The sequence below is a fragment of the Papio anubis genome, unplaced genomic scaffold (assembly GCF_008728515.1).
Source record: "Papio anubis isolate 15944 unplaced genomic scaffold, Panubis1.0 scaffold332, whole genome shotgun sequence".
NCBI classification, from domain to species: domain Eukaryota; kingdom Metazoa; phylum Chordata; class Mammalia; order Primates; family Cercopithecidae; genus Papio; species Papio anubis.
The window spans coordinates 88,933-100,480 of record NW_022163451.1 but is presented as its reverse complement, the minus strand read 5'-3'; the positions used below and the strand labels follow the sequence as shown (position 1 = coordinate 100,480).

The window sequence follows — 11,548 nt, the reverse complement described above, 5'->3', positions numbered from 1 at the left end:
AGGGCATAAGAATTTCAAAAATCATAATCAGTAGAAAACCTCTATGTTCATTAATATTACAGAATATTGCTTGTGTTAAAATCATTTATGTTGGGCTAGCACAGTGGCTCACCCCTGTAATCCCAGCACTTTGGGAGGCCGAGGGAGGCAGATCACGAGGTCAATAGATCGAGACCATCCTGGCCAACATGGTGAAACCCCGTTTCTACTAAAAATACAAAAAAAAAAAAAAAGAAATTAGCTGGGCGTGGTAGCGCGCGCCTGTAGTTCCAGCTACTCTGGAGACTGAGGCAGGAGAATCGCTTGAATCTGGGAGGCAGAGGTTGTGGTGAGCCGAGATGGCGCCACTGCACTGCAGCCTGGGTGACAGAGCAAGACTCTGTCTCAAAAAAAAAAAAAAAAAAATGTACGTTAAAAACTCTGCCTCTCATGCATTTAGTAGAGATAAAGTCAGAGGGCAGAGGCCTCCGTTGATCCTTATCAGGACACCTGAAGTACAAATGATATATTTCTGTTTTCTCTCAAACTCCGTATTGGATACAGTTACTCTGCTTCTAATCAATATTATTACAGTAATGCACAGACACGGGATCATAAAAGAACTTGCAAGCTTATATTTTGCACATGTGTGCATGAATTTGTAGACAGCTCTGTCATCTTGGCCAGAGTGTAGTGTCACAATTATAGCTCAATCAAACCTCAAAATTCTTAGCTGTCAGCCTCCTAGTAACTGGGACTTCAGATACACACCATTACGGTGGCTAATTAAAATTGTTTTCTGTAGAAATAGGCTTTTATTATGTTGCCCAGGCAGCTTTTTTTTTTTTTTTTGAGACGGAGTCTCCCTCTGTAACCAGGCTGGAGTGCAATGGCGCCATCTCGGCTCACTGCAACCTCCACCTCCCAGGCTCAAAGGATTCTCCTGCCTCAGCCTCCCGAGTAGCTGGGACTACAGGCGCGCGCCATCACACCCAGTCAAGTTTTCGCATTTTTGGTAGAGACGGGGTTTCACCTTGTTAGCCAGGATAGTCTTGGACTCCTGACCTCGTGATCCGCCCACCTCGGCCTCCCAGAGTGCTGGGATTGCAGGCGTGAGCCACCGCGCCAGGGCAATTCTATTTTCTTCTTTGATCTTTTGTGGTGCTTTTACAGTTTTACATCTACATATTATAAATCCAATAACAGAGAGTCATAATTGTTGCTTTTAACAGAGAGTCATAATTGTTGCTTTTAATAGTGATAGGTTGCTTTAAAAATGAAGGGTAAAATTTAGTCAGATACTTTGGTGCTATGCAAATACACTGCTTATTTTTTAAGTTTTATTTACAATTTTTACACTCTTCAGTTAACCTTGAATACAATAACAACTGTGGGGGCCTTGTGATGATTTCTTCAGCATTTTGTCTATGTTGATTAGTATTTGGAATTCTGTAAAAAAATTTTTCCTTATTCTTTTTTCTTTTTTATTTATTTAAAGTTTTTTGTATCAGTGTAAATGCATGGGTATTTATTTTATTTGACTTGATTTATTTTAGAGGTCAGTGCTCTAATTATGCATTTGGATGCTTACATTGTTCCAGTTTGGACCATTGGAAATTCTTTCAGGCTGGCTCCCTTTGACATGTTCCCATCATTTTCAAAAATAACTTTAAAAAAAACCAAAAAACATTTTGAGGCTGAGCGTGGTGGCTCACGCCTATAATCTCAACACTTTGGGAGGCAGAAGCGGGCAGATCACCTGAGGTCAGGAGTTCAGGACCAGCCTGGCCAACGTGGTGAAACCTCGTCTCTACTAAAAATACAAAAAATTAGCCGAGCATGGTGGCGCGCTCCTGTGATCTCATCCAGCAGTGCTTTTTCTGTGATTATTTTACTCCTGTAGAGTACTACGTGCTCGCAAACCAGACCTTCCCCGATAAGTCCTGCTCTTGCAAAGGAAGCAGGGTGTTCCTTCCCTGCACAGGGAGGACAAAGGAGCCAGCTGCTAACAGCAGACCCTGGGGGCTTGTTTATGTGTAAACATCTTGAAAATCCAGAAAGTCAGGGAAAGGTCAGAAAAATAACAATGTGTCTTGTGACTTAGCAACATTCCACAAACGACTGTATAAAATAAAGCAGAGGGCGCCATTGGAGGCGGCCGCCATGTTTGTCTTGTCTTGTGTTGTTGTCTTGTGTGTTCATTCCTTTGTTTAGGAACCACGCGGACCCCAACAACTCCTGCTGCCTTCTCCTCTTTCTATGGCCACTATTTGTTCCACCCTCGGAACTGAAGAGAGATGTTGGTAGGGAGAGGCTCTTCCTTCACCTCTGGCAGAAAAGGTTTGCTGGGGCCCTTCACATCGCTGACATCAGAGCTGCACTTCAATGTGGCAGCTATTGGCCATGTGTGGCGCCTTAAGTGCGATGTGCTAGAAAGGTAAAATAGAGAGTTAGTTTCAAAGATTTAGTTCCAAATATTTATATGCTTTATTAATAATTACATATTTCTCACATATTAAAATGAAAATTTCTTGACATATTGGGTTAAATTGTTACAATCAATTCAACCTGTTCTTGTTTTTTTCAAGTTTGGCTACTAGAAAATGTAAAATTCACATATGGCTCACATTTTATTTCAGAGGATTACCTCCTTTCTAAAATCTCAGCCTGCCTGCTCAAAGACCAAAAGCCAGGAAGGTCATAAAATCTGAAATTTTAAAATAATTATTATAAAATTATATTTTTTCCTTTGTGAATAGCCATATAATATGTTATTTATAAATGCATATAACTTTACACACAAGTTTAAAGGCAAATACCCTCTGGGGTGGGCCTGGCTCAGCTCTGGGAGGAAGCCCTGCCTGAGAAGGCTGCAGTCTAGGCTGTCACCCTTTCTTCACTCAGCCCAGCATCTGATCACATCTTCTGTCACTCAGGGCATGAGAGGGTGGGGTTTTAAACGTTATCCAATCAGCGACGCTAGGTTGGGTACCGTCCAATCAGGCATGCAGCTGCAGCGGACAGGACGGCTTCCCGGATGTGGCGGGGTCTTTGTCTGTAGCTGCAGCTGGAGCTCCAGATCTCTCCTTCACTGCACTGTGTACTCCGCTCCCAGAGGCTCGGCTTTTGTGGCCCTGTGACCTGCAGTTATTGGGAGATCCACAGTTAAGATGCGAGGACCCCCTGGAAGCCTAGAAATGGTGAGAGTGCCGGGGCCGACATCCCGAGAGAGGGGAAGGGGCGGGTTGTAACCGGTGGGAAGTGGCTGTGGCGGGACTTGGGCCTCCCGGCAGTCAGCTTCACAGCCTGCGTCCCGAGTTCTCCTTGCTCAGCTCGGACTCAGTCCCCTTCAGCTATAAGATGGCGGCTGCCCTGACTGCGGGACCCCGGGCGTGATGTCTTTTTCCTGCCTAGTGACTGGGCCCTGACCTGGAGCCCTCTCAGGGCAGCTGTGGACCCGCAGCGCCGAGTCTCACCCTGATTGTGCAGGGACCACTGGAGGGTCCCCGGGGGAGAATCCTGACTCGGGGTGCGGGTTTATGAATGGGAAGAGCTTTGGTCCGTGGGGTTCCCAGTTCCTCTTTTCTTCTGTTGAAAATGTATAGGAGTCACCGTAAAAACACTAAAGTGTTTAATCAAAGAGTGATTCAAAAATTGTGGAGCAGCCAGCGGTGGTTTGTAATTTGTGGTTCATGGGCGGGGCTTGAAGGAAAGACTTATAAACAGCATGATGAAGAAAACCAAATTCAGTAATTGCTTAGGTTCAGATACATAGTTTTCTTAATTTGTAAAATAAAGATGAAAATTTCCTGGTTATGTAATTAGCTGTTAACTGACAGTTTATAGTTGGTTAAGGCTGAATTTTGTTTCTCTCAATGTAGTAATTTACTACAAATGCACTTCAGTTAGTTTTTTTTTTTTTTTTTTTTGAGAAGAATTTTCGCTCTTGTTGACCAGGCTGGAGTGCAGTGGGGCGATCTTGGCTCACCTCTGCCTCCTGGGTTCAAGTGATCCCCCTGCTTCAGCCCTTTAGCCTCCCAAGTAGCTGGGATTACAGGCATGAGCCACCACGCCCGGCTAATTGTGTATTTTTAGTAGGGACGGGCTTCTCCATGTTGGTCAGGCTGGTCTCCAACTCCTGACCTCAGGTGATCCGCCCGCCACGGCCTCCCAAAGTGCTGGGATTACAGGCCTGAGCCACCGCACCTGGCCAGATTTTTTTTAAAGTAAGAATGCAGAGACAAGAGACACCTCAGTCTAATATCCTGCTTTATTTATTTTCACACTCCGTGGGGAACTGATTTTCTGGTGCGTTTTTCTTTTTTTTTTTTTTTTGAGACGGAGTCTCGCTCTGTCCCCCAGGCTGGAGTGCAGTGGCCGGATCTCAGCTCACTCCAAGCCCCACCTCCCGGGTTCACGCCATTCTCCTGCCTCAGCCTGCCGAGTAGCTGGGACTACAGGCGCCCGCCACCTCGCCTGGCTAGTTTTTTGCATTTTTTTAGTAGAGACGGGGTTTCACCGTGTTAGCCAGGATGGTCTCGATCTCCTGACCTCGTGATCCGCCCGTCTCGGCCTCCCAAAGTGCTGGGATTACAGGCTTGAGCCACCGCGCCCGGCCTCTGGTGCGTTTTTCAACTGTGTCCCAAGCAGTGTCTTAAATCTAACCCCCTCCCTCCACCATATCTCCAGCCTCACTCTGGCTTGCAGTAAGATATTAAATTTCCAGTTCCTCCTGGCGTTCCCAAATGCCAGCTTTTCCTCCCTAAGTCACGTTATCACCTATTTGTCTTTTAATGTACTTTTCTATACCGTATTTTAATTAATTATTGTTTGACAAAGCATTAAATGACGCTTTTAAAAAGGTTTGTTATCTGTTTGTAACTATTTCCCATGAGAAGAAAGCAAAGAATAATCCCCTGACACTGTACTGTAAAAGCTCTCTGTGCCTCTTCTCCTTGTATCTTCTCTAGGCACAGAGATCTTATCAGAATGTTTTTGGGTCAAGGTATTCCTTTGAAAACTTTATGAGGTGATGTGTTCTCAGCCACCCTTTAGTTTTTTCTGGTCGTGAGTTTCAGTACTGTCTGGGGATAAACCAAGGTATCCACTGTGGTTATGTCAGCTAAAGTGCCTAGTGAGTATCAGGTCCTGGTTTATTTTCTTCCATGGGAAGATCAGGGGTCTGAAATGTATCCTCTGAAGGGAGCAAGTGGATCCCTTGGGGCAGAGAGGAAGCTTCTCTTGCACTCTTATTTTGAAAAGGTAATCAGATGCTGGTACTGAGCGGGAAAACACAGAAATAACTTCTGCCTCCTGGATTGTCTAAGGGGGCAGAAATATAATGAAATAAATATAGTGAAAGAAAAAATAGTGTTAAAAAGCAAAAAAATTTGTGACAGAAAAAATAGTGTCCCAAAAGACCCAAAACAAACCAAACAAACAAAAACCTCACTCCAGTGACACAGTGTAAGAACTTGCAAAGTAAAATGCCTCTGGAGCAGCCACCAAGAAATACTGCAGTGTCTCCTGAATGGGGGGTTCTTGAGCACATAAGTGAGCAGGAGTGGGTGGAAGAATCTCTCAAGTGATTGAATGGCCTGACTTGAAACACGAGTCATACACATCTGTTATTTAACCAGCACTGCCACTTCTGGATTTGTCACCTTGAAGAGATTTGTTCACTTATTTTGACCTCAGTTTTTTAGCCGTAAATTTCATTATATTTGTAGTGCTTGAAAGGTAGGACAAGGCCGGGCGCGGTGGCTGAAGCCTGTAATCCCAGCACTTTGGGAGGCCGAGATGGGCGGATCACGAGGTCAGGAGATCAAGACCATCCTGGCTAACACGGTGAAACCCCGTCTCTACTGAAAAATACAAAAAACTAGCCGGGCGCGGTGGCGGGCGCCTGTAGTCCCAACTACTGGGGAGGCTGAGGCAGGAGAATGGCGTGAACCCGGGAGGCGGAGCTTGCAGTGAGCTGAGATCTGGCCACTGCACTCCAGCCTGGGTGACACAGCGCGAGACTCCGTCTCAAAAAAAAAAAAGGAAAGGAAAGGTTGGTTTTTTTTTTTTTTTTTTTTTCACCGGAGTTTCACTCTTGTTGCCGAGGCTGGAGTGCAGTGGCACGATCTTGGCTCACTGCAACCTCCACCTCCTGGGTTCAAGTGATTCTCCTGCCTCAGCCTCCTGAGTAGCTGGGATTACAGGTGCATGCCACCACGCCTGGCTAATTTTTGTATTTTTTAAATAGAGACAGGGTTTCACCATGTTGGCCAGGTTGGTCTCAAACTCCTGACCTCGGATGATCTGCCCGCCTCTGCCTCCCAAAGTTCTGGGATAACAGGCGTGAGCCATCACTCCCGGCCAGCAGGAAAATATTTACAAAGGGCATAAAAGAGATGGGTTTTAGAAAAAAAATTAATGTCTAATTATATATTCCATTTGTTAAAAATTCTCATTTACCTTTTTCTTTCCCCGAGTGAGTTTAAAAGTTTTCTCAGGTGTGTATTTTTTATGGGTAAGTGAATTGAAACAATTTCAAGGCTTAGATTTTAGAATGCTAGCTACCGAAGAAAAGAATAGGGAAAATCTCTATTCTGTTTTGGCTGTAGAAAATGAATACGTGTCCATGAGAAAATGTAGATAACTGGTGAGTTACATAGATTCATGAAAACATCAGTTGCTCTTTTTGCAGGGTAAATTTGTGACAGTGAATATTTCTGTTCAAATCCTGTTATCTTGATTTCTGAGTTTCATGTTAAATTTTATAAGATGAAACTTGGTACCACCTAGAAGTGTTCCCATATGACTAATTGTTCACTACATGATTTTTAATGAAAACAATAAAATAATAGATATATTTTTCTTAAAGGAGTAGATACTTTTGCTTTTCTTATTGAGGTATAAAATGTAAGTACCTTAAAATTTCCTTCCCTTATGTGAACACTGTGAGTAATTTTGCTGGATTTTTCAAACACGTAGTTTCAAAAACCAAGTGAGTAACTCTAACATGGAAATTAAAGCTTGAGTCCAGTGTCTCAGAGCTAAGGCTAATATTGAGCCTACAAAAGGTAGTTATTAAAGGACCAGCTAGTTTATTTCTGGGGATCCTCCCCTGCAGATGTCCAGCCTACTCACCTCGGCCATGGAAGAAACCTTTCTGCTAACAGAGCCCTGGAAAGTTGGGGACCCACAGGCAAATGCAGTTAAGGTTAAGATGAAAGGGAACTGAGAGGGTCTTACTGATGATGAAGTGTTATTGTTTTGAGGCAGTTTCTAGGCTTTGGAATATCAAACAAAGTTAGGTTTATGTAAAAAAAAAAAAAATTTGAATTCCAAAGGAGTATTGCCACAGGAAAAAGTACCAACTATAAAAACTTTAAGGATTGCATAGTTTAGGCAAACAAGGGGTTTCTTTCCTAGGGAGAAGCAAACAAGATTAGAAAGAAAGTGGGAGGGGAGGCCGGGCGCCGTGGCTCAAGCCTGTAATCCCAGCACTTTGGGAGGCCGAGACGGGTGGATCACGAGGTCAGGAGATCGAGACCATCCTGGCTAACCCGGTGAAACCCTGTCCCTACTAAAAAAATACAAAAAAAAAACTAGCCGGGCGAGGTGGCGGGCGCCTGTAGTCCCAACTACTTGGGAGGCTGAGGCAGGAGAATGGCGTGAACCCGGGAGGTGGAGCTTGCAGTGAGCTGAGATCTGGCCACGGCACTCCAGCCTGGGGAACAGAGCGAGACTCCGTCTCAAAAAAAAAAAGAAAGTGGGAGGGGAATGGCAAATGAAGGGTGAAAAATCAGATTTTAAATCAGAGAATGTTTTTTAAATCAGAGAATGTTTTACCGTGAAGTCAGCAGGTTCTTAGAAGAGACATAAAATGAGATTTTATGTTGACTCAGACTGAGAATAGTTTAAAGTTCTGGGGCCTGTGAAAAATTTTATTTAGACCACTGAAGACAAATTCAGCTGAATCTTTTAATGAGAAAACGAAGAAAATGTGCAGAGTTCTTACTAGAACAAGGTCCCAATTCAAGCCCCACAAAAGGGTTCTTGAATTTGCTCAAGAAAAAATTCAGGGTGAGTCCACACAGTAAAGTAAAAGGGAGTTTATTGAGAAAGTAAAGGAATAAAAGAATGGCTTACTCATAAGCAGAGCAGCTCTGAGGGCTGCTGGTTGCACATTTTTATGTTTATTTCTTGATTATATGCTAAACAAGGGGTGGAATATTTATGCCTCTCAATTTTAGACCACATACAGTAACTTCCTGATGTTTTCATGGCATTTGTAAACTGTCATGACACTGGTAGGAGTGTAGCAGTGAGGGCGATCAGAGGTCACTGTCATCACATCTTGGTTTTGGTGGGTTTTATTTGACTTCTTTACTGCAACCTGTTTTATCCGCAAGGTCTTTACGACTTGTATGTTGTGCTGACCTTCTGTCCATCCTACTTAGAATGCCTAACCATTCAGGAATGCAGCCCAGTCAGTCCTCAGCCCTATTTTACCCAGCCCCTATTCAAAATAGATTTGCTTTGGTTCCATATGCCTCTGACATCTCCCTGTTCTTTTCCACAAGGGCATCCTTAATCCTAAGGGTTGTAGAGGGATGAAGATTCATTTTCTGTAACTACTTCATGCTGAATGGGGTGATGATATTTTTGCCTAACTAGTCAGAGTTTTCTTGACCTTGAAAAACAAAACAAAGGGTCAGTGACATTTTATGCAAAGTCAAAAAATATTACTTCAGTCTTCTATTAGTTCACTCCATTCAGTTAATTCCTATTCTGTTTCATAGTCATGAACATTTCGGTTCTCCATGAATACTGAAAGTTTTTTCTCTAATGTCACAATTTCTAAAGTTACAACAGACTTGCATTTAAGAACATCTGTCACAGTCTTAAGTTAACTATGAATCATCTTTTGAAGAGGATCAACATAAGATGATTGTCTGGATGGAAAAGTCTTAGAGCAGTCACAGTAAAAAAAAAAAAAAAACATGATTGACAGGGAAATTTGGTTAGCTCTGTGGCATACAATAATTTTATGTAACAATTGTGATTATTAATGATATACATGTAGTCATTAGAATTACAGGAGTTTCCCATAATTTTGAAACACATACCAATAACATATTTACACAAACAGTCCAAAAATAGTCAAACATGATTTCACATTTGACAATGTTTTCTGTGTGATTTTTATACTAAATGAGCCAAATTTTACTGTTATATTTGTGTATTATTGATGTCAAACCCAATTCTTAATCTTTATAGAAAAATCTGTCCAATTTTAGTATTTGACCATAAGGTAATACTCTCATAAACCTTCTATAACTCTTCACAAAGTCCTTGTTGTTAAAGAGTAGATGAGTGCTTTAAGAGAAACCTATTGTTTTTATCTCAATGTTCAATTTCTAGAAAAACTGAATAATACCCATTTAACTTTAGTCAGTATGTTCACACACAGAATCTTTTGCAATTAAATTTTAGCAAGTCTTCCACAATTTGTTTAAACCTTCAGTTTTATTCTAATTTAAAACAATCCTTTAACCTTTTAATCTAGGCAAAAAATCCACATTTCCATGTCTTCTTATAATCTTTTATCAAAAATACATTTCACTTTCTCTGCATACCTTGCATGTAAAACTGTTTTTTAGTAGTCAGAGTTACATGTTACAATGTTAACTCTTAGCAACTTTTACTTTTGATGAAACCCTTGGTAAGTAAGGGATTTTAATTACATACTAGGCGTGGAGTCTAGGACACAGACACAAGTATATATAAGCTCTGACTCCAGTGTATTAATAGCTAGGGGGTGTGGCTAACTTGATGTGTCCCAGGCCTTATCTAGCTGTAAAGCAGGCAAGTTGTACAGTGAACAGTCATAGTGGCATTTTGAGAAGTCTTTCAGAGGCCTAATGACCTTTAAATTGTACAACATTTCTTGCATAAATTTCCTTTAGTGAATTATTTCATGACTTATACAGACCATCTACAATATGTTTGGGCTTTCTGATTTGTCCTAAACATCCCTCTTTTTAAATAACCAGTCATTTTAGGATAATAATTTACTATACAGCATCTTTTCTTATATAAAATCTCTTTTCTTTATAACCTTTGTACATTTAGGGGGCATGGCTAATTCCGTATGTCCCAAGACCTTATTTAGAATCTACTGGCCTCAAGATAGGTAAATTGAACAATTTTTAAAAGTCAAAGAACCAATTTATGACCTTTAAGTATTTGGCAAATCTAATATGTGACCGGTATAATTTAGATCAAATGTTTATATTTTGAAGACATTTTTATTTTCCCAATGATCTTTAAAACTGTTTTTATTTTCAAAAGATTACTTGTCACATGAACTAAAAGGTATTGCACTTTTTACTTTTCTGACAAAATATTTGATTTAAGCTCTCATTATTTTTAAACCAGTTAATCAGAGTTCTTTTATATCACACACACAAACAGAAGATTCAGTAGTTGTAAGGTTTTTCTTTGTCAGTTTCTTAATTGGATTACTAGCCCACAACAAGGAAAGCATGTAGTTTTTATGGCTTAATAAGTAAACAGCTGGAAAACAAAATGGATCCCCTTAAATTAAGGCTCCCATTTTTACATCAGATCTTGGATCTAAAAAGGAGAGAATCAGTTCATCCCAAGGGAAGTCTTATTTCTCCGTAGGACATAGGGACACCTCCATACTTCCTAAGTGGTCCAAAGTATGTTTCTCTGATCCAAACGTGAAGGGCTGAGTTTTCCCCCATAACTGTCCTTAGCCATTCCAAAAGTATATTTCTCACCCAGTTATTACATGCCAAAGTTCTTTTATAATGTGAAGTAATTCCTGATACCCCCAAAAGTAAAAAAAATCAGATAATGCAATGCAAAACAGAAGAGAAACTTAGATTTTGAGAAGGATCTTTTCACTTTTTTTCCCAAGGAGTCCCAGACTGTTAGAGCTTGAGTATCTGCTTTTAATTAAGCTGACTTTTAACCATAGTGCTCTTTTAAAAAGTCCTTTTAAATTTCTTATTACCAGACTTTAGTCAGGTCAAACAGCCAATTTTGGTTTTTGAATTTTACCAAAAGTAACTTCACAGGTGTTCTGAAAAAGGAAACTTGAAGATGGTTCCTGGAGGGGAAGAGAGTCAACAAACAGTAAAGGTCACCCAAATATCAAACAAGAAAGTACTCATTCCCTAAGCTGGGAATGGAACCCTGAACCTGGGCCACCATTGTGATGGTGGAGACCAAGAGAAAGTACTGTCATGTGGTCACAAAGTCAAGCGTACAAGGACTGGACTGAGCACTTTTCCAGGCCATCCTGAACCGCAGCCTTAAGGGGTCCTAGTCCTGCATTCTATCCTAAGGTACCCCTCTTAATGACAGAGCCATACAGAAAGACAAATTTATAGCACAAAGTACAACAGATTTGTTACAGCTTAAGACTAACCTCACAAAGACATCTCCAAATTAATTAGAACTTTATGTAGGAGATAAACAGTAATTTTTTTTTGTTTTTTTGAGACAGAGTCTCGCTCTGTCGCCCAGGCTGGAGTGCCGTGGC

At 41.3% G+C, this 11,548-nt stretch overlaps 1 protein-coding gene across 3 annotated transcripts in view; it reads left to right on the top strand.

The window, feature by feature from the left end:
• Positions 1-2,974: 2,974 nt before the first annotated feature.
• Positions 2,975-11,548, top strand: part of LOC110741837 (zinc finger protein 431-like) — a 51,678-nt gene continuing 43,104 nt past the window's right edge. For all 3 annotated transcript variants that reach the window (XR_004181550.1, XM_031661992.1, XM_021930293.2), the window contains exon 1: positions 2,975-3,179. Coding sequence is in view for 2 of the 3 variants with exons in the window: in XM_031661992.1 (XP_031517852.1) it covers positions 3,150-3,179 (30 nt within the window). In the remaining variant the exon portion in view is untranslated. The remainder of the gene's footprint in view (positions 3,180-11,548) is intronic.